General features: G+C 52.5%; 10 protein-coding genes across 10 annotated transcripts; 3 read left to right on the top strand and 7 right to left on the bottom strand.

The window, feature by feature from the left end:
* Positions 1 to 411: 411 nt before the first annotated feature.
* N7455_010921 (uncharacterized protein) lies at positions 412 to 1,842 on the top strand (the record flags this gene model as incomplete). Its single annotated transcript, XM_040953029.2, has 1 exon — positions 412 to 1,842. The coding sequence occupies one exon, from the start codon at positions 412 to 414 to the stop codon at positions 1,840 to 1,842; it is 1,431 nt and encodes a 476-aa protein (XP_040816401.2).
* A 505-nt stretch (positions 1,843 to 2,347) lies between these two features.
* N7455_010920 (beta-glucosidase) lies at positions 2,348 to 5,002 on the bottom strand (the record flags this gene model as incomplete). Its single annotated transcript, XM_040953052.2, has 3 exons — positions 2,348 to 4,193; positions 4,262 to 4,868; positions 4,933 to 5,002. The coding sequence occupies 3 exons, from the start codon at positions 5,000 to 5,002 to the stop codon at positions 2,348 to 2,350; spliced, it is 2,523 nt and encodes an 840-aa protein (XP_040816631.2).
* A 781-nt stretch (positions 5,003 to 5,783) lies between these two features.
* On the bottom strand, positions 5,784 to 12,895 carry N7455_010919 (putative THO complex component (Rlr1); the record flags this gene model as incomplete). The annotated part of the gene is made up of 2 exons (XM_040952882.2): positions 5,784 to 7,986; positions 8,046 to 12,895. The coding sequence occupies 2 exons, from the start codon at positions 12,893 to 12,895 to the stop codon at positions 5,784 to 5,786; spliced, it is 7,053 nt and encodes a 2,350-aa protein (XP_040816412.2).
* Positions 12,896 to 13,508: 613 nt separating this feature from the next.
* N7455_010918 (putative nucleoside-diphosphate-sugar epimerase) lies at positions 13,509 to 14,644 on the bottom strand (the record flags this gene model as incomplete). Its single annotated transcript, XM_040953174.2, has 3 exons — positions 13,509 to 14,308; positions 14,368 to 14,573; positions 14,625 to 14,644. The coding sequence occupies 3 exons, from the start codon at positions 14,642 to 14,644 to the stop codon at positions 13,509 to 13,511; spliced, it is 1,026 nt and encodes a 341-aa protein (XP_040816489.2).
* Positions 14,645 to 15,002: 358 nt separating this feature from the next.
* N7455_010917 (GFA family protein) lies at positions 15,003 to 15,416 on the top strand (the record flags this gene model as incomplete). Its single annotated transcript, XM_040953006.2, has 1 exon — positions 15,003 to 15,416. The coding sequence occupies one exon, from the start codon at positions 15,003 to 15,005 to the stop codon at positions 15,414 to 15,416; it is 414 nt and encodes a 137-aa protein (XP_040816660.2).
* Positions 15,417 to 15,678: 262 nt separating this feature from the next.
* Positions 15,679 to 17,555, bottom strand: N7455_010916 (retromer subunit VPS17; the record flags this gene model as incomplete). Its single annotated transcript, XM_040953012.2, has 3 exons — positions 15,679 to 16,547; positions 16,613 to 17,066; positions 17,133 to 17,555. 3 exons carry the CDS (start codon positions 17,553 to 17,555, stop codon positions 15,679 to 15,681), a joined length of 1,746 nt encoding a protein of 581 aa, XP_040816618.2.
* Positions 17,556 to 18,048: 493 nt separating this feature from the next.
* N7455_010915 (mitochondrial elongation factor MEF2) lies at positions 18,049 to 20,775 on the top strand (the record flags this gene model as incomplete). Its single annotated transcript, XM_040953131.2, has 1 exon — positions 18,049 to 20,775. The coding sequence occupies one exon, from the start codon at positions 18,049 to 18,051 to the stop codon at positions 20,773 to 20,775; it is 2,727 nt and encodes a 908-aa protein (XP_040816666.2).
* Positions 20,776 to 21,104: 329 nt separating this feature from the next.
* On the bottom strand, positions 21,105 to 22,676 carry N7455_010914 (GTPase-activating protein GCS1; the record flags this gene model as incomplete). Its single annotated transcript, XM_040953092.2, has 4 exons — positions 21,105 to 21,509; positions 21,594 to 22,364; positions 22,502 to 22,570; positions 22,635 to 22,676. 4 exons carry the CDS (start codon positions 22,674 to 22,676, stop codon positions 21,105 to 21,107), a joined length of 1,287 nt encoding a protein of 428 aa, XP_040816547.2.
* A 72-nt stretch (positions 22,677 to 22,748) lies between these two features.
* On the bottom strand, positions 22,749 to 23,413 carry N7455_010913 (uncharacterized protein; the record flags this gene model as incomplete). Its single annotated transcript, XM_065606546.1, has 3 exons — positions 22,749 to 22,934; positions 22,955 to 22,989; positions 23,383 to 23,413. 3 exons carry the CDS (start codon positions 23,411 to 23,413, stop codon positions 22,749 to 22,751), a joined length of 252 nt encoding a protein of 83 aa, XP_065460509.1.
* On the bottom strand, positions 23,414 to 24,747 carry N7455_010912 (uncharacterized protein; the record flags this gene model as incomplete). The annotated part of the gene is made up of 4 exons (XM_040952926.2): positions 23,414 to 23,776; positions 23,852 to 24,055; positions 24,131 to 24,431; positions 24,545 to 24,747. 4 exons carry the CDS (start codon positions 24,745 to 24,747, stop codon positions 23,414 to 23,416), a joined length of 1,071 nt encoding a protein of 356 aa, XP_040816414.2.
* Positions 24,748 to 25,672: the final 925 nt, after the last annotated feature.

Raw genomic sequence — 25,672 nt, 5'->3', positions numbered from 1 at the left:
AGTAACATCACTATCTTTACCCTATTCACTATGAATTAGTATTGTTTCAAGTAATTATCCTTTTTATTTAATATCCATTCTTATTATTTAATTATCCTCGTACTTCCCAGTCTTTAATGAGAGATTCCTCTACATTCTTCTTCCCCCGCATACCAGACAGTTGTGCCGACAACGCTTCTTTGAACCTTCCCTGATATTCACACATAGTTTCACATAGTTGAGGAAATTGCCCTGCATTGGAGCATTTGATCTGCAAGTGCATTGGAACCGGTTGGAACAGACTCCACTTGAATCAGTCGCCATTTCCTTTGTTTGTCGCTCTTTCCTCAGAATATCTCTTTAATCTTTTTCATCTTTCGATTCCTTCGTGAGACCATCGGAGCATAAACAGAGAACAGACCGGTTTCCGACATGGAGCGCAAGCTTTCAGAAAAAGCAACCAAAATACGCCACCGTCTGACCTTCGCCAGAAGCAGCTCCGCGCGTGGCCTGGAATCAACACAGGTCTCGCCCATTGAAGCCCGTTCATCAACCAGTCGTCCCCGGTCAGCCACGAATCCCGAGTCTCCCACCCATGACGAGCCAACGGGGGACAACGGGGACCCCGATCCTCTGAGGGGCTACAGTTTCACAGATGAGCCGGGCTACTTCCGCCCTGTATCGCCGTTCATTGACCGTCAAGAGATTGAAGAAGACCTCGAAGCTGATATCAAGCATGCATGTGCTATGCTATCTCACACCATTGACCGTGGCATCCCACCCGGATTGTCCTATCAGAGCGCCATACCACTTTCGACAGATGGACAAAATCCCGCTGGTCAGCCCAGTGTCGATGTAGCTCCTTCATCTTTGACACAGAACGTCATTCTTCTGTCAGCACCCAAACCAATCAGACTCGAAACAGAAGGCACGAAGAGACATGATTCTGGCGTTGGTATGAGTTTCAATTCTCCCAGCCAACCAGCCAGATCATACGGCAACAGCGTATCGCGCACAAACAGCTCAGCACGGTTCTATAACAAACAACCCTCCGCTTCACCACCACACAGTCCATCATCAGAATCCCGCACCCGAAGTCAGAGTCTAGCGACGACGATCGAAGAAGATAACCAACGGGAGCGATCCTACTCGTCAAGCCCGGTTCCATTCCCATACAGTCCCCCGCAACTCAACAGCGAGTGGCCATCCAAGCCAACGACGCCCGATAGCCCAGTCAGCTCGCTCAACGAAAGTGACACGAATACGAATGCGAATGCCAATATACCTGACACATCCTCACCAGCCATCTCCCCACAAGAAGCACCATCTCTCGGCGGAGCGGGCAGGACCTGGATTCAGGCTAGCAGAGACATCCCACGCCCCACCGACGAAGAAAAGCCGACAGCAATCCAAGCCAAAAAGCCAAAGCCAGTGGCCCGCTTCTACAGTGCCTGCAGCCAAACAATAGGGGACAACTCCCGTGAATGGCCGACGAAGTTCTTCCGGGATCATCGGAACCCGAGTATTTACAGCGAAGTCTCACTACCTTCATCGCTGGGCACTAGAAGTGGGACAATGTCGAGACCCGAAACACGTAACTCGAGATTGGGTAGTGCATCGACGAATGAGGAAAAGTCGCCTGGCGGATACCCGTACCAAACGTTTGCTGGGTCCAGCCGCGGGATGTCTCACTCGGCTTCTTGTTTGGGGGATGAGTACAAGCACCAAGAGCGTGTTACCTCTGTTGATATGGCCGGTGTGCCGGTTAAAAATAACCGGCGCAAGAAGGCTTCGCTTTTGTTGAGGAGGTTGACTGGGCTGGGGACGAGGAAGGAGAATGACAATGAGAATGGAATTTACTGATTGGAGCTGGTGGGGTTGGGCGTTTGGATATGCATTACAGGGGATATGGGGAGATGAGCAGTGGCCTCGATTCCTTTTACCTTGGGCGTATTCGTATCTTTGGCTAGTTATAGATGTCTGTTATGCTCGATGTATATACCCTTTTACTTTTCCTGTTCTTTTACCATTTATCATATCTACTACGTGGTTTCTGCGGACATTCATATGTTTTCATTATTGTTTTTGTTATTTTATTTTGCGAACTTCATGTCAGCTACTTTTTTATCGCAGGTCCACAGCCTGGCCTGGGATGTAAGACACACCACACAGTTAAAACACCATGTCTACTTCACCAAAATACAATTATATGGAGTTCACAATAAAAATTAAAAATTTCCATTCGGAATACCAAAACCATGTTGGATCAAAAAAATCCCGTATACCGAGATGCCAAGCCAACCTACCCCATCCACAGATAAAAATAACATCAATCGTGAGACATGGTCCTATATAAAGAATCACAGCCCTACAGACCAAGCCAGAACCTCGTCTTGCTAACTTCAAACTCGCCACGCAACTCTTCAGCCCCAGTACCCGTAACAAGAACTTGATACGACCCCTTCTCCGAGATCCACTGCTCCCGCTCCTCATCCCACCAGCTCGTAGCCAACTTCTTCTCAACAACCAACTGCACAGTCTTACTCTCCCCAGGCTGCAAGAAAACCTTCTGGAAAGCCTTCAGCTCACGCACAGGACGACTGACATCAGTCTTGGGAGGCACGATCCAAAGCTGCACGACCTCAGCACCAGCCACAGATCCCGTATTGGAGACAGTCACCGACGCAGTAACAGGTTCACCAGACTCAGTATACTTGTTCTGTTCGGGAACAGTCTCAATACGCAGATCCGAGCGCGCGAAACTCGTGTATGACAGACCATACCCGAAAGCGAAGCCCGGCGCCACATCGCTTTTCTCGAAGTACCGGTATCCAACGTAGATATCCTCGCCATAGAGGACGCGGCCGCGCTCGGATCGGAAGTTCAGGTATGAGGGGTTATCCTGCAGACGACGGGGGAATGTGATTGGAAGCTTGGCGGAGGGGTTGACGTCGCCGTACAGGACGTCCGCGATACCGTTTCCGCACTCGTTTCCGCCGAACCAGGCCTGCACGAGGGCTTTGGTTTTGTCTGCCCAGGGCATTGTGACCGGTGTTCCGGATTGGATCACGACAACTGCGTCCGGGTTTACCTCGAGCACGCGGGTGATCAGTTCGTCGCTGCCCGGGGGTAGATCCATGTGTTCGCGGTCGTGGCCCTCGGTCTCCCATTCCATGGTCAGACCGGCGAAGATGACGACTTGGTCGGCGGTTTTGGCTTGCTCGACTGCGTTGGAGATGAGTTCTTCTTGGCTGACTTGTCGACTTGCGCCGAAACGGAAGCCGCCTGGGCCGAAGGCGACAATTCCGCGGGTGTCGAGGTCTGAGGTTGGTGCGCTGCCGAATTGGAAGAGAATATTGTATGTCTGTCCGGCTTTGAGTTCTTTGGTGCCGATTTCTTCGATGGTGGCTGTGCCAAAGAAGGCGGAGCCTTGTTTTTGGTTCTTGGTGTTGTCGACGACGACTTCGCCGTCGATGAGGAGTTGGCCTGTGCCGACGACTGTCACGCCGAAGTCGTAGACTCCGCTCTCCTCCGGTGTGAAGGTTCCTTCCATATCGACGTAGTAGGTCATGGACTTGATCTTAGGGTTGACGTAGTCCATGAGGAATCCGGAGGATTCGAGTAGATGCAACTCGTCCACGACCTGTCGGTCCTCGCCAGAGTTGGGGTGTTCATTGTAGACCTTGAATGTGAAGCCGGGCTTGCCGTCTGTGGTTTTCAGCTTTGGACCCAACAGTGGCAGATCCTTGTGGGAGTACACGCCCTGGCTGTACTTGACTTCTCCCTTGGTCTTGGCAGAGACGCCGTCGAATGGAGTGACAGTGTAGTATGCAGCCAGGGAGGCCGAACCACCACCACAGTACGCAGCAATTTTAGCGTTGGGCCCAATGACCAGTATAGAACCGTCTTTCTTAAGGGGAAGAATATCATCCTCGTTCTTCATAAGCACGACAGACTCGGCAGCAGCGCGGCGCATCAGAGCCTGGTCTTCAGGCCGGTTGAGAGCCTTCTCCGGTGCTCCCTCGGGAATACCCAGGGGTTCAACCCAGTTCACCAGGTTGAGAATATTGCGCACGCGCTCATCGAGCTGGTATTGAGCCACCTTGTTTGACGAGACGGCGTGTGCAAGAGCATCACCACGCCAGCGAGTTTTACCAGGCATCTCGATATCGAGACCGGCGATGATGGCATCAGAGGTACTGTAGGTACCAAACCTACAAATAGAAATCAAACATAAGCCTCCAAATAAACACAAAGTTAGCAGAATGAATCCGATACTCACCAGTCACTCATAACAAGACCTTCCCACCCCCACTCCTTGCGCAAGATATCATCGATAATAGCCTTGTTCTCACTAACATGAGTCCCATTAACCTTATTATAAGCAGTCATAACACACTGCGAGCGACAAATGCGCATAGCCAACTGAAACGGCATCAAGTAAATCTCCCGCAGCGCACGGTTAGTCAGAATACTATTAACCGCCAATCTCTCATGCTCCTGGTCATTGCAGACAAAATGCTTAAGCGTAGCAGCAACACCCTTATCCTGCATTGCCTTGCAGAAGTGACCAGCCAGCGTACCGGAGAGCGTACCATCCTCCGAGAAGGACTCGAAGCCACGTCCGCCTAGCGGCGAGCGCTGGGTGTTAATCGTTGGACCTAGCACGATGTGTGTGCCCTTTGCGATCGCTTCTTCGCCCATCAATGCGCCGACTTCGGATAGCAGCTCGGTATCCCAGGTTGCGCCCAGCGCTGTTGCGCAGGGGAAACATGCTGCCGGGATACCGTTGAAGAAGCGAGTGCCACGGACGCCATTTGGGCCATCGGACATGCGTAGTGCAGGGATGTTTAGTCGTGGGATTGATTCTGTGTGCCAGAAGTCATGGCCTAGTAGGGATGAGGTTAGTTTTTTTGGGATGTTGTATATTTGGAAAATGGATATTGGGTTTACCGGCTGTGAGGGCTACCTTCTCGCCGAGGGTGAGCTCCTCGATGGTTTTCTCAACGTCAATCCGAGCCATGGTGTAATGAAAGTTCTCTTTTCTCTTTTTGGTGTATATCAATTGCTTGTGCTCTTGCTCAATTGCTCTGAGACAAGAGTGAAGGCTATTCAATATTGAGATTTAGATTGTTTCACAAAAATAGACAAGTGATACAGTCGGTATATGAAAAAAGAAAGAAAGAATAGAATGAATCCTTTTATACCCTGGGCTGGAGAAGTCAGGTCTTTTCTAATATATGAAGTGTCAGATTATAAAATCAACCCGTGTAGGCGGGGAAGCTGTGGATTGATGTCCAATGACGACGGCTACATGAGATGTTGAGTTGGTTAAACAAATAATATCTCAAGATATGCAATAAATAATCCACTTGCTCTCTCAATGGGCCACGGAGGTGATTGCGACACCGAAGTTTAGCCGACAGGGTAAGGCGGGGCAGAGACGTCGGAGGTCGGCCCGCGGTCCCTGGCGAGTAACGGAGATATACGGAGCACGAAGTAGGAAGTACGTACTTCCAAGGATAGAAAGGAATTAATAATTATCAAAGATCCTTGAATATTGCATTTCTGTTACGTTCATTTAGAAGAAAAGAAGAAAGAAAAAAAAAAAAGTACATGTAAAGAAGTGAAGTGGTTTTGTCCCCAAACACCAGGCAAAATGCAAAGACAAGATAGGAAACAGTAGACAGTCCAGTGTAGGGGGAACTTGAGGTTCGTAGCAAAGAAAATATGAAAAGGAAAACAAAAGCAAAAGCAAAGCTCCATCATTCCTTTCAATAGGGTATCATGGTGAATGAGGAAAATTACGCTCCTCGACGAGGACGCTTGTTATCATTTCCCATTCTCATGCCGCGTCCACCATCAGTGTTGTCGTCAGGACCCTGTCGACCACGCTTACGGTGCCCAGAGCCTCCAGAGCCGCTGCCACCCTCGCGCTGGTGATCCCGGTCACGTCGATCGCCACGACGCTCACGCTCGCGGTCCCGATTGTCGGACCGGCTACCCCGGTCACCAGAATTGAAACGACGCTCGTTACCTTCCGGCATGGGGGGAGGTGGAGGTGGAGGGGGTGGTGGCGGTGCATCCATGGAGGACGGGGGTCGCAAACGGCCTTCAGTATCATGAGTCTCATTGGTACCAGGGGTTGGTCCAGTCATTTCCGATGGTCCATCCGGGCGGTCACGTCGGTCTCGACGTCGCAGCTCTTCGCGTGAGCTCTGAACCCGGCGCAAGGTCTCACGGGGCTCACCAGTGCCCTTTTCATCGCGGCTTCCACCTCCTACATCGCTTCGACGGCTACGTTCGCGATCATTTCGACGGCCATCGCGTCGATTGCGACCACTGCTGCTGCCATCACGGCGCTCGGGCTCTTTCTCGCGAGCAGGATCTGTTTCACGGCTGCGACCGCCTGTTGGTCCAGAGCGACCCGTCTCGGGAACGGCATCATCAATTAAGTCGCCACCTCGGCCACCGCTGGGTCGGTTGCGGGATAGATCTTCTTGGGGTCCTGCAGGGCCCATAGGGGGTCGGTTTGCAGGCTGAGACGGTGGTGCCTCCATATTGTTTGGTGGACGGTTGGCGCCTCTTCCGCGAACAGGAGGAGTGTTCCCGCCCCGATCACCACCACCGCCGCCACCACCAGACTGCTGGAGCACATTGTTGAGGCCTGCAAAACGTTTATCGCCGCGGCCACGCTCCCCACCGAAGCCCTGTCCAGGCGGTCCAGACTGGATAGACTGTGCAGAGGGTCCTCGGGGTGGCTGTTGCGGGCCTAATCCGCGAGGGCCCGAGGGAGCAGCGGCGGGGGCTGTAGGTTCATTGACAAGATTCCTAAGGCGGTCTGGGTGAATCCCCGGGGCAGTGGTCGCGCCCGCAGGTTGTGCCGGAGGAGCGGGTTGCTCGGGTGCCCCACGCCCGCTTTGTCGGGCAGGGCCTGTGGGTGTCTGGCGTTCCGGAGCGGGTAAAGTAGCATTGCTGGAGCTGAGCATTGGAGGGGCTTGTCCAGGAGCGTTGCGTCCACCCCGTCTGCGAGGGCCAGCGGGAATCTCAGATGGAGGTTCCGGCTGCCGAAGCCGACCATGAGTCATATCAGGGCCTGGTGCAGTGTCCCTCGGATCAGCTTGTCGATCCGTGCGAGGGCCCCTGGGAAGATCATCAATACGGGTGGATGGAGGGAATCCTGCAGGTCTGCGATCATCGGGTGGAGGGAATCGTTCGGGGCGGTTCGGCAGGTCGGCAGGTCTGGGCGGCGATAAAGGGCGTGGCGGATAGGGCCTCCGATCATCTTTCTCTGGTCTGGATTGATCTCCACGTCGAGGAATGTCGACTGGGCGGTCCATGTGATCAGGCATCAGCTCTCCCCGCACAGAGGGATCGCGGCCATGGAACGAATCATTGGGTCCGGGTCCACGCATGCGGCCAGGCCTATCCATAGGCCAACCATTCTCGCGCGTAGAACGAGCATCGCGGGGTGGTCCACGCATAAGATCATCGGCTGGAGGTCTCATGGGGAAATCGCGATCACGTTCGTTGAGATGCTCGTTGAGACGTCCTCTAACATCGCCTAGAGAACCATCAAAGGAGCGATTATGATCAGGGCCACCATGACGACCGCGAGGTCCAAAGTCGGGATGTCTCTCTCGTCGATCATCCAATCCCTCAGGGCGCGGAGGCAGTCTTCCATCGCTGTGTCGCGGCGGGGGACGAACGGGAGGATGAACTTGTTGGCGAATATCAGGTCTTTTGGGAATATCAGGCTGACGGGATGAAGGAGGGGCACGGGAATGTGGCCGAGATCGCACAGGGGGATGTTCACCGGATGTGGCGTCTTGGCTGGTGTCCGCAGTGACCACGGAAGGCGTGGTAGATCCGGCCTGAGAGGGTGTTCTAGTCGGCTTGGCTTCACCACCCTTCCCTGTACCAACATCGGTCATTTTCGCATCCTCAATTTCACCATCCTCGACTTCAGCCTTGCTAGGCTGTTCCTGTTTGACAATACCATCGGAGCTAGTGATAGAAATGTTAGTCATTGTGAGCAAGTCGAAATGGTCAAGGTCGTCACTTACATTGAAGATCCAGTGGGGTTGAACTCTGGGGCTGATGCATTCAAGGGTGTTGTAGCAGATTTCGGAGTCCCGGGCTTTGCAGCTGGATCGGCGGATGCGTGAGAACCAGGCTGAGCTGCCACAAAATAGAAAGCCTGTGGCAGCATCCACTTCTTCTCGCGCCGGTTGAGGTCACCGATCAAAGACGCGGCAGGAATCTTCACATCGTCTCTCTCGTCGTTCTTGCTCAGGTGATCAACGCAGTTCAAGATGTCGCGACCAATCCAGTTCACAGCAGGGAAATGTTTCACAACAGCCTTGAGCACACTGATTGCGTTTCGAATGTGCATGTATTCGCCACTGCCGAGACAGCTCTTCAGCGCGCTGGAAAACAAGCGGTGCCACTTGTACAATAGGCGCCGGAAGTCTTCGAACTCCAAAAACATTGTTGGCACACCTTGGGAATCGACACTTTTCGCGAAGCCAGGAAGGTCTCTCTTAGCGCCGAATGCTTCTTTCTCGTAAACTGCCTTGTCGGCATGCCATCTAGTAAGATCACGCAAAACCTCATTCAAGAAACGACCAAGATTGTCCGCTTCTTTGGATGTGCATAAGAAGATGAGAGCAGTGAGTCTCTGCTCGCGGAAAAGCTGGTCAAGGAGACCAACGGTCCGGAAATTAGGGGTCCCAGCGCTGTGTAGGAACTTCAACACCTTGAAGGAGAAAAATGCATCAAGAGGGGACAAAAGAAGCCTAGGAATGAAGCATTGCTCCAATAGAGAAACGTTGAGAGCGTCATGCTTGAGGCGCATATCGGCAAACCACTTGTCTTTCTCTTTCTGTAACCGAGCGCGTGTGTTCCCATATGCTTTGAGATGATTCTTATTCTCATCAAGAATGCGCTCCTGTAGCTGGGTAAGCTGACGCTTCAGGTTCTCCTTTCGTGTTGTGCCTGCCACGCTAATATCAGATCGGTCATTGTTGATAGAGATGACTCGCCGCTTGAGTTTGTCGATTTCATCCTCGTAAGATTTCTGCGGGATATGAACATCATAAAGGGAAAGCTGCCAGAAAGTTGCATAGAAATGGGCTCCAACGGTCTCCCATGTTTCGGCAGGAAGAGCAGTTTTGACATCGTTAATCAACTCTTGCATGACGGGGTTTGCTGCCAATGGTTCGGCATTGACCGCAGGAACAAGAATAGCATCGGGTCCTTCATCCGGAACCGTAATTCCTGTTTCGTCCTTATCGACATCCATGGCACTGTCTGCCGGAGTCTCCTCGGACTTCGGAGGTGCTGCTTCGTCCTCGGCAGTGTCCATCTTGTTGTCGCCGTTCGACTTTGGTGCAGAGGCTGAACGTTCTTTCTCTTGTTTTGAATCTTCAATGTCATTGATTTTTCGACCGATGCTGGTCCGACGGATCCAGAAGGCGATTTCGGGCTGAATTCCAAACTCCGTGATGAGAGACGAAAAGTCTGGAACAAAGGAATCAAAATCATCAACCGAGAGATTGCTGCGAAGTAAATCAAGGTATTGGGTGAGAATTCGGTGGATCTCGTCAAAAATATTGCCGAGCAATTTGAGCTCCGAGGAAGTTTCATTGTAAACGCAAGTCAGTCGCTCTTGGGCAATAGCCACCAACAGCTGACCGGCGAGTCTGGTGTGAGTCAACGACTTGACCAACCGTTTGGAGGTAGTCTTGGACTCGTGACGCTTATCCAGTAGTTGCAAGATGGTCTGAGATTGGAGAACATCACCACCGGCCATGGCCTGGACTTGGGCGTCATTGAAGTCGTTGTCTGAGATGATACCAGCCATTGAGCTGATCAGTTGCTCTAGCACAATGAGATCGGTCGAATTGTTGTGTCGCAGCTGCTCCACCACATACTGGAGGACAGGAGTAGGGTCCATCACCGAGTACCGTTTGTAAGTTCGGCCGGCGAATGTGGAGAGGGCGTTCAACCATCGACTAGTCAGCAGTCCACCTTCCTGGACTCGACTTCGTCCTTTCTGACCAAGCGAATTGATGAGAGACCAAGATAGGATGTCATAACCAAGGTAAGTGAAATAGCGTGCGCATTCAACCACAACTTCGATGAGGTTTTCATACGACTCAATTTGGCTCATCGCGACATTAATGACAATTCCAGGATTGGCGTAAGCAATCTTGGCCAATGCGCGGGCCATGGGTCGGATGTTTGTCTTGCTGAGTCGCTTGAGGGTGTCCTTGGTCTCCGCCCTCGCTTGGTCGAAGGCCTCCTTAATGTCTGGCAGCCGGGATGTCTGTCCCGAGTACCACTCTGCGTACATGTTGTATCGCACATCTCGGGGGAAGAAGCTGACGAGATCAAAAACTTCATTGACCACACCAGGATTTGCTTTTGTTAGGCTGACAGCGGGTAGAAGAAGACGCTTGCAAAGATCGCGCCAACGTGTTCTGTTCTCTTCGGAGTCGTCTTGGAGCAAGCTTCCCTTTCCAATGCGTACAAGCTTCGCCAAGAGGCTCGCATCTTGTCCAATCTTGTGACCAGAGAGATTGAGGAAAGATGAGCAAAGGGCAAAAACATCGTCGACAGACTGACAAATGGGGATGTTATCGGCCCAGTCATCCCAGTAGAATCGATAGTCGGTGCCATCATTGGTGTCTTCTTTATCCAGTTGAGCCCATCGCAGAACTCGTCTCGCAGGTGGGGGCGTAAGACCAATCTGGCCTTTCGCACTGTTCTGATCGGAGGTCACCATGTATTGAGCTCCGGGAAAGTCGCCGGTAGATGGCAATGGACGGAACTGGATGTAAACCTTGTTCAAAGAGTGATGGAGTATGCGGTGGATGAACTCGGGTAGCTCAGGGTAAGCCTCCATCAACCAGGGGAACTTGCTGATGATGAAAAGGGATTCGGGGATGGCGCCAATGGCGAGGAGACTCTTGAGAAGCAGAACTTTCTGGTCTGATGGGTCCGGCAACTCGTTTTCCGTTTTGGGTGTGCCTTTGTCGGATTCTTGGTCTTTACCAGGGGTCGCCACTCGCGGCTCGTCGCGCAAGCGCGAAGGAGGAACTGTGTCGTCCGACAAAGCGCCGGCCATCATCAAAGCGTTGATTCCGCCACCGGGTCGGGCAGCCTTCACTCTTTCGGCTTTCTCTGCCATCTTTTCGGTCTTCAAAATCTCCATGGTGTCATCAGATCGCCAGAGGTGAGCATAAAGGTCACGCAGAGAGATAAAGCCAACTTTAATGAGCAGTGCGGCAAGGTAGATGAGGTTATCAGGGAGAACATCGGCTTTGGTTCGAGCTGAAGAAGAATAGAATCGCAACTTGAAACCAAGCAGCTGTGCTGCAACCCGGTTGCCCTTCGGGGGTAGAGTGCCAGTCTCTTCAAGCCATGATCGTGTGGCATCTTCTTCAAAGGACGAACCACTGGTTTCTGAGAGACTTCGTTGCCTTTCCTCCTCTGAGATTGGTTTGCGGCCGATCTCGAAGAAGGCTTGAAGTCCGATTTCCCTCACTCGATCCCAGAATTGACTATCGCGCTTCTCGTTCGCGCGCATAGTAGTTGATCGCTCCTCGTCGGTTGTGACCCACCCAGTTGATCCAGGAAGTGCCCAGTTCGGAATGCCAGTGTGGCGACGGCCTTGCTCTAGGCTGTAGAAGGTGTCTTCCTTCGGCCACCAGGAGCTGACTCGCAGAAGCTTGACGAAGAAACGGTATTGCTTGACAAGAACCGCAGCAAACACATCCAGCGTGACGTCGAGCACACGGCCGACATCCATGTCGAATGCGCCAATCATAGCCTTAACTCTTTCAAATGTATCCTCAACCACTTCGCTCGATGGGGGCTCATTGTTGCTTGTGGTGAATAGTTCGGTGATGAGTTTCGAGTATCCCTCGGATTCTTCCCGGAGAAGATTGTAATTGGACTGTCGGTAGAGCAGGTTGGTCTGCTTGCGAATTCCCATTCGCGCAAAGGTTTCGCGAACCAACCCCAAGGCCTGCAACAACGGGGTTTCAAGCTGAAGGCGCATCAAAGAAGGATCAATACCTGTCGCGAATACAAGTGGTTTAAGAGCTGCGTTCGAGGTATCAGCGTCAGTCACGATAGAAAGCGTATCGAGGAACAAGGAGCGCGGGTCGATTCCCTGGGTCGAATGCTTTCCACTGTCGCCCTCCATATCCACATCCTGGGACACAGATTCTTCGCCGATGATCTCTTTGACAGCGTTTCCTGCATTCGATGGTGACAGTCGACCGTAGATCGCGGAGCGAATAAGTTCCTGGTATACAGATGCAAGCCGAGCCAGATCCTGTTGCAGGCGAGCCGCGGTCCCTTCTTCAACTACCTTTTGCTTGCCCGCTGAAGCCCATTCCTCAACAGCATTGTCGGTCACATATTCGTAGTCATAAGGTGGGGGCGGGAGAGAGGGAGGGCGGGTGATAGTCTCTGAGCCAGCTCGAGACGGCGGGTTAGGTTGAGGCTGTGAAACAGGAGTATTCGGCGCGGGGGAAGGGGTAGGTCTCGAAGTGGCCGAGTCGCCATTATGCGGTACGGGCTCGGCAGGCTCCCTGGGCTGATTTACTGCGGGAGGAGACATGGCGTTTGGTTCTCGGTGCTGCGAATTTGAAAAATTCTGACCATCGTGGGATTCACGGCGGGAACCTGCCCGGCTGCGATGCGATTGTCGGCGAGATCTGTCACGCGTGTCGTTTTGGTCTCGGGGAGTGGGGGATTGGTGTCCGGGGTTGGTAGGGTGATGTGCCATGTTGAGGGTCCCAGGGCGATGGGGTGAAGGTCGCAGGTCATTGCTCCCTGACTCGCCGGACCATGAGCGATCAATGCGTTTCCGCTTGCCACCATGCCCATACCCAGGCGCCATGATAGGTAGCCTGGTTAGACGCGAGGGGTTATCACGGTGAAACGAGACGCTGAAAGGTTGCAACTCATGCAGTCGTTTCTGTAGGAAGCCGAAACAATGAATGTGAGCGCCCGTAGCAAATTAAGGGGAGTAAAGAAAGAAGGTAAATGACGCGCATAGCAAACATACCAGCAAGTATCGTTCGTTGAAAATAAGCGGCGCAGTAGCTAAAGGCGTGCAAGGTGAAGATAGAAGATGCTGATGGTCAAAGCTCGGTTGGACCCAATATGCTAATGGGTGCCTGAGGTGTCAATGATATATTCACCTATTCACTCTCATTTACTGACTCAATCAATTGTAATTTCTATTGTTCTCGCTATTGATTGGGGAGCTAAGTCATTGAATGTTATTGAAGAACCTAAAAATAGTAAGAGATTGTATTCAAAAGTTCTACAAACACTATACATGCATTCACACATTTAGAACACACCAAAACAATAGGTGACTACGATGTAACTAACTTACTACGTACCTACATGTAACTATCCTCCGAGTCAAAAGCCCCAAATCATGTGCGCTTTAATAAGTTCATATCATAAAGTGTGTTCTCATAAATTAACAAATGGCCTGAGTTTCACAGTAAGCCAAGAGCTTTAGCCTCCCCCTCAACAATCTCAGGAATAAGATCAATCAGCTTAGGCTTCTGGGGCGCCCAACCAAATAGTTTACGCGCACGGATTGAGTTACCGCGGGAGTTAGAGCCCCAGGCATAAATTCCAGCAGGAAGTAGCTCAGTCGTCTGAGCACCATCCAGAGACTCAACATCAGGAGAAGCAATAAGCTTTTTATCAAAAGCAGACTTCGCAACTGCGCGCTGAATATCCCCCCATACAAAGGATCCATTCTCGGCGAGGTAGTAACCCTCGCTATTCCAGGTAGCCTTGCCACCTCCTACCGAGGCTGCCTCACCCAGAGCCAAGTAGACATTGCTCAGATCCTGGACGTGGACCTGGTGCCAGACGTTCTCGCCTTTTCCAACCAGGAAGCCATGCTTGCGCTTCAGCACTGCAGCGCTGAGCAAGTAGGCTTGAATACTCTTCGTGTTACCAGGGCCACGGCCAGGACCGTAGATGGTAGGTGGGCATACAACTGCGACCTTCACACTGGCTGGGTTCTGCTGACCAGCTGCGAGGATAATCTCATCCACGTTACGGTGGAAGGCGTCTGATGGAAGGTTGACCAGCTCACTGACGCCCTCCCAGTCGTTGTACTCCTTAGGACGCTCAATGCCGTATGTGCCAGCGCGCTGGTCCTCGACTGTCAAGATACCCGTGCCGGAGGTATGAATCAGCCACAATGGACGCTCGGGAGTATGGTGCTGAGCGCCCTTTGCAATGGCCTGGGCTGCCGCAACATGATCGCAATCGGCAAAGTCTGTGTGTATAGGTCATTAGTGACGTGACATTCTGATACATGAGCCTAAATAACCATACGGAAGACAATGTCTGCATTCTTGACTTCCTCTTCGATCAGCTCGGACGAGTCTAGATCACCAATCACAGTCCGAATCTGCGGGTATTTGCTGGTGACCTGGGTGGACTTTTCCTCGCTACGGACTAGGGCCGAGAATTGCCAGTCAGGATGGCTGCTAGCAATGGCAAATAGACCATCACCGCCGATGTAGCCAGTTACACCAGTCCTGTAGGAATTTATCAGATCTGATGGTTTGGTTTACACCGAAATAACTTACAGGAAAACCTTAGGGGCCATGTTGAAAGAATGAGGGAGAAGATATTGCCCAGAAAAGTGAAGACAAGAAGCTGGAAGTATGAAGTATGAAGTATGAAGTATGAACTTTAAAACGGAGGTTGAATTGCTTTGAAATCAAGAAATTTGTCCCGAGGACCAAGTGGGGGATGATGAGGGGACTACGTATATGTATATGTATTTCCAATCGTCGTACAAATTCTAAATCAGCCTGGCTAATGATTAAGTGACACGTCTATCATGTCCATTTTCGTAGATATATAGCTGCAGAGCTACCCCACATGATGTCAGAGCAGTCATTTTCATACCGCATCCCAATCACACAATTTCCAACCTTCTGGTCAATCCAACAATATCGACAATGGCCTCGGGTAGCTGCGCTTGCCATTATATCAGTTACACGGCCTCCACTCCCCCAACCTGCCTGGTCAATTGCCACTGCACAACCTGCCGCAAACAAGCCGGCGCACCCTATCAATCCTGGGCATTTTTCGCGACTGACGATATCCGATGGCACGTCAACCCCACAGAGCGGCGCGTAACCAACGGTGCTACGCGTACCTTCTGTCCTCAATGTGGTTCGACTCTAGGCATGCTCCAGCATGGTGATCCGAAGGGGATCGCAATCGCTGCGGGGACACTCGATGAGGGGGAAACACATATCCCACTGCCAAGCCATCATATCTTTCTTAGTGAGAAAGCGTCTTGGTTTGAATTACCCGAGGGGGATGGGGCAAAGAGGTGGGATAAATGGGGGGATTATAACATGTTGTAGCATTTGGTGTGACTTGATAGCATTCGAGGGGCCTCATGTTGGTGCAGGGAATAGATACTCACCATGGCATTTTGAACAGTCATAAAACAATTGCAACCATGATCCATTAAAAACCATTGAATTCGCCAGAAGAAGAGATACTGATTGTTCATAGGCTTAGATAACATAACAGCAGGACACGAAAAGGTTATAAGAGGAACAAAGGGGAATCACAAATCGTGCCGGGGCTACATGTACAGACTCGATGCGTCCTAAAATACGATCAGAACGTGCTAGTGGCCAGTCGGCTGGCTGCATTGCGTGCATCAAGACGGTCATCGTCTTCCTCCGCGATCGACCCAACCTGACTAGAAGCTCGATTGCGCCCTTTACCAGAGCCCTGGCCACTCGCCTCATCGTCGTCATCGGGGAGCGAGGGGGCAGTAAAGCTGCCACTCATGCTGCGACCAATATTGTCATTGCGGCGAGGAACACCGCTCCATGAGTCACCTTTGGGACCCTGACTAGAAGCCATGTTTGGCCGGCGCGTCGGCGGGTGGGATTCGCGACCCAGCCGGCTCAGACCACCGGAGGCGTCAATGGCACGGATGTCGGGTCGAACACTCTCTAAGGTGGCCAGAGTACGACGCTCGGCTTCGATCTGGCGGAGAGTGTACTCACGCAGGCTAGATAGAAGATCCTGGGTGGTCCGGTCAAACCAGCGGCGCTTCTCCTGGAGAAGGTTTGACGTGACACGTTGGGTCCGCTTGGTCAAGTAATCTTCATGGTTCTGAGCCTCCTCAAGGGCGTTGATCGCTTCATCTACCTTATCCGGACGCACTGATGAGCCAACCTTCAAGCGGTCTGCCGCAGCGCGTTTGCTCCGCGCACTCTGCTGGGCCTGGAGTAGCTCACGCAGGAGAATATGGCGGTTGGTCAGGGTTTCCTTCACAATGAAGGCGTCTGAAGAGTGGTAACTCAACGGTTCGCCGAGCGTGGTAGCCTCGGCGGTGGCCTGAACAGCGTGATAGTCGCCAACGGTTTGAACAATCTTGCCAAGTTTACGGTAAGCGGCGCCCAAGCCGGGATGAGTCTCCTGCACGCTCATCTGACCAAGCTTCACGCCGAAATCGGCTTCAGCCAATCCAAGCCCTAAAACAGTTAGATCCAAGGGGAACAATATGTAACGAAAGCAGTGTGAGACTGCAATAACATACCACGACGGGCCTTGACAACTCGGTCGACCTTGTGGCTTGTATCCATTGATCCCAAGTAGAACATCTTTGCAGTTGGACGAGCAGCTTGCAACTCAGGTGTGTCATCTGGAGGCGGCGCGAACTGCTTCAACATCTTCCGTCGCACGCCGGTTGCCGGCTGCTTCATCCGCAGTACGGGGCTATAGCCAAAGTCGCTCTCCACGAATAGCACAACCTCGTCGTCTTGGATGAGGACCTCATTGCTCAGCACAACATTGAGCCATCTCTGGATTGCTGATTTGATGCGAATCTCATCCTCTTCGGTACCTGCACCGGCTGGTGTCACTGGCGATGGCACGGCGGGGACTAGAGCTTCCGGGTTGGCGGAGACTAGGTGGTCGGCGAGCTTCACAAATTCGGAATGGGTCCGACGCACATCACGGTACTGGGTCGTGCGGAACTTGGGGATATTGGTCTAGTTTCAAAGCAAGCAGGAATTAGCTACGGCATAATCGGAACACAGTCGAAGGGGCAGACCTACGTGGACGTCGAAACGCAGGATTGGGTCTTTCTTTCCCGTCCTCTCCAGACCAGTGATTTTTGCTTGGATCTTATAGACGGGGGCTGGGGGCCGTGAGTCTTGTCGTGCTCCGGTCTGATATTGTGCGGGGGTAGCAAATTGCTGTTGGTGGGCGATTGAAGATTGGTGCACACCGAATGGGGGATGCTCGGGATAGTCCGGGTCTCCTAATTGTGCGCTCTGCAGTTGCGCAGAGAGGTCTGGAGATTGGGGTTCCCCATTGTGGTCCCTGCTAGCATCCGCTGATTGCTCCTGGCCGGGTAAAGGGGAGGACGGGATGTCATTGTTGGAAGTGGGGAATGTGCCTCGCTCAGCACGCGGTGAGCCCCAGGGTGAGGCATCAGTGGGAAGATCTGGGTCGGTAGAGATGGTAGAATAGTCCATCTTGGTCGAATGTTGATGTAAGGAGTATATTCGCTGACAAGGGGGAGTGGCTGGTCATGGTAGGCGTCAGTATTAAACAGCGGAAGATCAGACCCCCACAGCAACGACCAGCTAGCTTCAAGGCACTCAAAGACATACCTCGTGCAGCTTCAAACCGAGAGAATATCTGAGACTCGTTAAATTGGCATAACAAAGAGAGCAAACAAACAGCAAGGGTATGAGCAAAACGATCTGGGTAGTTGAAGAGAGGTAGTTGTCGGAGTTAGTTACGTATGGAGGAATGCGTGCGCCAAGCCTCGCGATCACCAGTCCGCTTTGCGGTCCGATTTTCTTTGCTCTAGAGCTTGATCTTCCACAGTATCAATAACAATTAACATACAGCTCAATGCCAATTTCAACATAATATTGCATCCTTTCATCCCATATTACATGAGCGCTTCCCCTTGGAATGGTCGTGGCTCCGTTGTTGCGCTTTCCCCCCGGGGTGCGCTGTATGAGCTCCAATCTATATAAGACTCCGAGCAATATTACATGCAAAAATACATGCTCCTCCCTCAAAGGTCTTCGGTCCAATTACAGGCAGCTTCAACGCTTTTCCACGACATCTGCATGCCATGATGAAGCTCTGGACCGGACCCGGAACATCGGCATTATCGCCCACATCGATGCAGGCAAGACTACCACTACAGAGCGCATGTTATTCTACAGTGGCTTCACCCGGCGCATTGGTGATGTGGACGAAGGCTCAACAGTGACCGATTTCCTTCCCGCCGAGCGCGCACGCGGTATCACTATCCAGTCAGCCGCTATTACCTTCCATTGGCCTCCTGGAGAGGTAACTGGAGCGTCAGGCCCCCAGGCCGGAGCGGAGAGTGAGCCCACTCCGCGGTCTGCCTACCCCCATACTATCAATTTGATTGATACCCCTGGCCACGCAGACTTTACATTCGAAGTCATGCGGTCTCTGCGCATCCTCGACGGCGCCGTCTGCATATTGGATGGTGTTGCCGGTGTTGAAGCGCAGACAGAGAAGGTTTGGAACCAGGCAAGCACATATCGCATTCCTCGAGTCATTTATGTGAATAAGCTAGATCGTGACGGAGCCGCATTTGGTAGAACAGTGCGAGAAGTCAGCACTCGCTTGGGTGTCTATCCAGCAGTCTGCCAGATACCGTGGTTCGATGGAGGCAACGGGCCCTTTATCGGGGTAGCAGATGCAATTCATCTCCAGGGCCTACGTTGGAAGGAAGGCGAGGATGGCCGCACCGTGAAAGTGGCCGACCTTAAGCAATTAGAGGCAGAGGAGCCGGCCCTAGCCGCAGAGCTGCGGCGGGCACGAATTGCCTTGATCGAGCTGCTTAGTGAACACGACGAGGATATTGTTGAGAAATTCTTTGAATGTGAAGAAGATCATCTCGCGGTCTCGCCGGCCGATATCATCGAGAGCTTGCGCCGGTGCGTGTTGGACCAGACGAGTCGGATTGTCCCTCTATTTGCAGGTGCTAGTTTCCGGAACATGGGGGTTCAGCCATTGCTGGATTCTATCGTGAACCTTCTCCCCAGTCCACCCGAAGCCCCCGACCCAGAAGTGAGCATTGGCGGTGTCAAAGGAGGTCTTCGGGACCTACTGTCAGGGGACTTAATTGTGGAGCAGAGCGAGAAGGCATCCGCGCCATCTGCGCCATCTAAAGGGAAACAACCAAAGAAAAAGAATTTGGCCTTGCAGACCAGCTCAAAAGATGCTATCAGCAAGCTTCAAAGCTGTGCACTGGCATTCAAAGTGGTCAACGACGCAAAACGCGGAGTTCTAGTCTACGTACGGGTATATTCCGGCTCCTTAGATCGCAACAGCCTTCTCTTCAACACAAACCTACAGCTCTCCGAGCGCGCCCCGCGTCTGCTAAAGATGTACGCCAACGATGCCGTGGAAGTGGACTCGATCCCTGCCGGACACATCGGAGTCGTAGTCGGGCTCAAACAAACCCGAACAGGTGATACCCTCGTGTCCTACGCAGGGAACAAAGCCACCCCCCCAGAGCCACTTACCAGTCTCCAACTCCGACCAATTGCTGTTCCACCGCCGGTATTCTTCACCAGCGTTGAACCGCACAGTCTAAGCGAAGAGAAGCGCATGAAAGAATCCCTCGCACTCCTCCTCCGTGAAGACCCCAGTCTTCACGTCAATATAGACGAAGAATCAGGCCAGACGCTTCTAAGCGGCATGGGCGAGCTGCATCTCGAAATTGCCCGTGACCGACTCATCAACGATCTCAAAGCCAAGGCCACAATGGGCCACATCGAGATCGGCTACCGAGAATCCGCACTCGGCACCTCTAGCCCAATAACCAAGATCTTCGACAAGGAGATCGCCGGGCGAAAGGGTAAAGCAGGCTGTACAGCAGTCGCAGAACCACTTGACGAAGACCTTGAGTCCCCAGAGGTAGACCAAGACACACTCCTCGCTGAAACCTACGACGGCAACCAGATAATCGTCCGCGCCCCCGGTCTCCAAGTTGACCGCTCCTCCCGTAGCGAAGAAGAAACCAGCCCATTCCTCCCACCGGGTATGGACCTCGTCGCGTTCCGCACAGCGCTGCAAAACGGAGCCGTGGCGGCACTCGCCCGCGGCCCTCAATTCACCTTCCCAATGCATAATACCCGCGTCACACTAAATATCGACCCGGCCGCCGACCTCTTCGGCAACGAAACAACCACCTCAGCCCTCTCATCTGCTGCACGCCAAGCCACCGCTGCCGCGCTGCAGGATGTGCAGTTTGGCGCGGGGACAGTAATGATGGAGCCGGTGATGAATGTGATTATTAGCATCGACGAGGCGAGTCTCGGCTCCGTTGTGCACGACATTTCATCCTCCCGGGGTGGACACATCATCTCACTCGACGAGGAGGTACCGCTGTCAGGCACGGATGCGTCTGCATCCGCACTTGAGGAAGAGGCGCTACCGCCCATTGATCACAGCCGTGTTTACGCGCCGCCGGACCCGTTCGAGACGCCTTCTGTCGGCGTGGAGATCCCTGTTGCTGCCACTCGGCCGCGCACAATTATCGCAAAGGTGCCGCTTAAGGAGATGGTTGGGTATCTCAAGCATTTGCGCAGTCTGACTGCTGGTCGGGGCACTTTTGTCATGAGTGTTGATCGATTTGAGAAGATGTCTGGTCAGAGACAAAAGGCCGTGCTTGCGGAGCTGAGGGGCGGGTTTTGATCCCTGACTCTTCGGTGTCAAGTCGGATTCAGCTAGTAATTTTCTTGTATATCATCATATCTCATAATATCTCATCACTGTACCAATGTTCTTCTACTGTTCGGCCACCTCCTCTCTGGCCTCCCCAATTGACACCAGGTCAAGCTATGAAGTATATGAACTATGCATCTGATCTTCCCTTTGCCAAAGAGGGAAATTCTAACGAGGTATATGTGTAATGCAGATAGAGGGCAGAGTAGACACAAAAAGACAACACGGGACATAAAGTCATGGCACAAAAACATCGGCCCACAAACAGAGAAAATCGAGTAAAATAAGGCGCTTATATGCTACCAGTTATCATCCCATTCATCCTTGCCCTTACCCGTCGCCGAAGCCGTTGTATTCTTGCCCTTTTCGGCGTCTGCATCAGACAAACCAGGTGTGGAGTTAGCCAGCGAGGAGGCAGTAGGACCCTTGCGCATGGCAGCGGTTCCAACAACATCAGACCGTTGAGACCGTTGTGATGCAGTGCGGCGGTGGTTGGATGTATCTTGGTCCCCCATTGACGCGAAGTCATCCCAGAAGTCTCGGCGCTCAGGCTCCACGCGATTACGGCGTCCGTCACCGCGTCCATCTTCTCCTTCAACGAACTTATTGAATTGGTCAGCAGCGCCGCGAACACCTGTGTGCAGGTTCTGGCCGAGCGTTGAAGCATGGACGCGGGCCTGGGCTGCGAAGTCAGATTCGGCCAGCTGGATATCCATGTCAGTAATTACGCCGAAAGAAAGTACATATGTAGACATTATAAAACCTTCCGAGCGAGGTCGTGCACATACCTGTTTAGCCGTTGGCTGTAGATAAGCATCATTAACCTGTTTTGCACTCTTGCCAACCGTCGAAGTAAACCACCCAAATCCTTTGGTGATAGTTCCCATTGGGTCTTTCTGAAGATCTTCAAACGGCTGACCACCGCCGCCACCACCGCCCCAACCTCCAAATCCGCCAAAGGGTGAAGAGCGCCGCTCACTCGCAGAGGCCGCAGGCAAACCACCACCGAAGCCAGTAAACTTTCCACCCTGTGAAGGCGGCAAGTTATCGGCGCGACCAGCATTATCATTTCCCAGCTTCGCAAAGTAAGCCTCGTTCTGCTCCTTCTTGCCGGGCACACCAGCCCGCTGGCTGTCACCAGAGCGAATGGACGACGCTGCAGGCGATCCAGCCCGGGCGCCAGATACAGCACCCGCGCCCGCACCGGCCAAGCTCAAGGGCGTGCTCGATCGCGAGGGATTATTCTTCTTCTCCTGGCCTTGGACGTACTCGCGGCCGTCGACTTTGCACGATAACCGCTCCTTCCACTCCTCGCCCGATTCGCTTTCATATCGTTCCTTGATAGTCGAGTCTTCGAATGTGCGGCCTTCTGAGACAGTAACTGGGTGTTCATCGTAGAAGGACTTCCAGGGATCGTTACCTCCCAGCTCCATGCGTTGGATCTCGGCGTGTTTAAAGGCGTCCATGGTGATGGAACGGACGAAGGAGATGTGAACACCTAGCCCGCGATGTGTGCCGGCGCAGTTGAGACAGATAAATGTTCCAAACTTCGGGGAGGCCTGGTTAATGTGCCCATGGCGGGCAACGAGTTAGCGGAGTGTGTGGTTTGCGGGGTGAGTGTGGGTTGTTTGGGACGATAATGCTTCTCGAGAAGACAATACCAGGGCTATGGGTGAGAGGGAGAGACAATACGTACCCATTGAGGCGACGGGGCACCGCAATCGCAGCACTTATCATTTCCGTTCGTCTTGGAGATTTGGAGGAGCTGTAGCACATGTCTGTGTCAGTGGTCATGGCGTGTTGCGGGATTTGACCTGGCAGCAGCACACCTTTGTCCTCGTTTCTGGGTCGACCTCCCACATGCGAGACATAGTGATAGTGAGTGAATATACAAAAGCGACCAGGTGAGACTTTAGGAAACACAATCCAAATAACGGAGTGCGCTAGTATGTTGTAGGGTTGACCGACTCGGCACCGACGTTGAGTTGATTTACCCCTTTTTCTCGATTCGATGGAGTTGCGCGGAGATTGAAAGGTACTGACGACAAAAAAGCAAATGCAATTGGCTCAATGATAGAGTAAAAATCAAATGAAAAGAAGTGAAACAGTACAAGTTCTATGTTTTGCCTCTGATCGGCAAGGGTCGGACATTCGCGTCATCCCCAACCAAATCGGGTGCACCCACTTGTATAAACTGCAATGTCCATTTCCATTATATAGGTGTGGACTACTTCGTACTCTTAAATACAATATGCCAGGTGGCAGATCGTCATCATTTAGTAAATGTGTGCTAAGGTACAATACAGAAGGCGAAGAAAAAAAAAAAAAAGAAAGTCGTTAAGGACAGAAAGCACATCAGCTAAGATGGCTCTCCTGCATGGTCAACTGATCCATGTTGTCCGGTAAAAGTCATGAATCCAACCCCTCCAGGGTTCTCCCCAATTTCCCCCCGCAATCGTTGAGTAGCTAAGATATTCACGGTGATCTGTGGTTTGCAGAGCACTATGATCATATCGATACGATCCTCCGTTGAGACCTCCCCTTCTGTTTCTCAGCCCAAAGTCAATTATCAAGTACCTGATTCGGTCGAGTGGAATGCATTGGGCATTTAAGCCTTAGTGGTGACGGCAGGAGCAGCGTTCTCCTGAGCAGGAGCAGGAGCGGCGGGAGCAGCATCTGAAGCAGGAGCGGCAGTCTCCTCGGTCTCAGCCACAGCGTTGATATCATCATCTTCCTTACCGGGGCTGTCGATGGCGACCTTCACAGCGATGACGCGACCATCAATGTCCTTGCCGTTCATCTCGCTGACGGCCTTGGCCTGGAGCTCCTCCGAGGCAAGGTTGACGAAACCAAAGCCACGAGTCTTGCGGCGCTCGTTGCGAGCCTGCAGCTTCTTGATCATGAAGCGGGGAATGGGACGCAGGGCAACCTTAGCAGAGACAGGTTCGTAGGCGGCGAAGATCTCCTTGAGCTAAAGGGTGGAATGAATGTCAGTCAATGTAACCCCAGGCGGAGAAGAGACGGAAGAAAGATAGATGTAACCCACCTTGTCCTCAGTCAAGTCGTACGGCAGGTTAGCAACCATGACCTTAGTCTTAGAAGGAATGCCATCCTCGGGAGGACCGCGCTGCTTCTGGGGGCGTGCGGCGCGGGTCTCACCAGCCTTGGAGGCAGTATCCTTCTCGTTTGTGGTGTCAGCAAGGGGAGTCTCGCTGGCAGGGGCCTCGGTGGCTTCCTGGCCATCCTGGGCCTTGCGAAGTGTCAGCATCCAATTAAGTGTGTCGATGTGCGTGGATTCAAGCAGGGAAATAGTTTGGGCACATACAGCACGGCTACGGCCGGTACGACCACCACGACCGCGGGCACGGCCGCGGCCACGGCCGCGACCACCAGCACGCTTGCGACCCTCGGCACCACTGGCACCCTCACCGCCACTGGTAGCACCTTCCTTGGCCTCGGCGGGCTCGGGCTTGCGGGCAAGCTGAACGGACACCTTGCGCTGAAGAATCTCCTTGCCAGAGAGGGCCTCGATAGCGGCAGACGCTTCAGCGGCAGTAGCAATATCCACAAACGCATAGCCAACGGGGCGGTTGGTGCGGGGGTTCACCGGGATCGAGGTGGTCTCGCTAAGAGATGAAATGTGTCAGAAAGGGACCAATAAATGATAGGTTTAGGAGTTCGGATGTTTGTTGAAGATGGGATTATTTGGGTTGGAACCACAAACCCGGGAGTTACTCACATGGTGTAGGTCTTGAAGAACTCCTTGAGCTCCTCCTCGGTGGTCGCGTATGCGAGGTTCCCGATGTACAGACGACGACCCTCATCTGCACTGGCAGCCGCGGCATCGGCAGCCTGGGTGGAAGGGGTAGCACCGTTGATTTCGGGCTTATCGGTCACAGTGGTCGCGGCCACGGAGTCAGCAAGTGCGTCGACGACAGACATCTTGAAGGTTGGAGATGTTTGGATGATAAAAAGTGTCGGGTTGATTGTTTGCCTAAAGCTGAAAGAGACTTGACGGGAGGTGGAGCGAGGGGAAGGAGCAGGGTAGCTTCGTGCCCTAGATACCAATTGAAAGAGAAGATGAGATTGAAGTTTTTCGATGCACTAGATCTTGAAGAGAGGGAGGAGGAGGAGGATGGAAGAAGGAGATGGAAAGGGAAAGGAGAGGCGGTGTGGCACTAGCCCAGTGAGAGCTCGAAGTGACGGGGCAGGTGCGATCGAGGTACTTTCCTTTACTTAATTGGGCTCTAACCCCTAACCCGACCCCTATTCCACCCTATTCCACCCCTAACTAACCCCCCGGCTCACCCCTAATTTTTGGCTCCCAACCCCCAACACTCCCGAGGTTCCTTTCCCCCCCCAAGGCCGCCCCGCCTTACTTGAAAGCCTGACTCAGAACAGCTGGCCTGATGTCATTCTGGAGACCTTTTGAACCAATTGCCATCTGTTCCCTTCTTCCCTATTTCCAACTATGTTTTATATATCATACCACACAGAGTACTCCGTACAGAGTAGTGTATATTGTTCTTAATTAACTTAATTAACATTCTGCTCAACTACAAAGTACTCTGCATACCATCCCAAACTCTATACATGTGCATGACACCCGTGTGACATGTCCTATAAATACATGTACATCCATGGATGTAATCAAAAAGGCCGATCTTCCACTTCATTTATCTCCACTTGATATTCTCCACGCCTTCAGATTCATCTTACAAAGTACTTTGTATATTATTATAGATGGCAGGGATGGATATACAATTGTCTACCCCGTACTAACTTTAATATTCAACCAGATCTATTATTCAGCCTTGAGTACTCCGTACAGAATCTTGGTCTAGCCTACATAGGTAACACACAATAT

Source organism: Penicillium solitum (genome assembly GCF_028829755.1).
Source record: "Penicillium solitum strain IBT 25940 chromosome Unknown utg000008l_segment0_segment0, whole genome shotgun sequence".
Taxonomy (NCBI): domain Eukaryota; kingdom Fungi; phylum Ascomycota; class Eurotiomycetes; order Eurotiales; family Aspergillaceae; genus Penicillium; species Penicillium solitum.
Note: the sequence above shows the minus strand (reverse complement) of the source record. Positions and strands in the feature narration are given on the sequence as shown.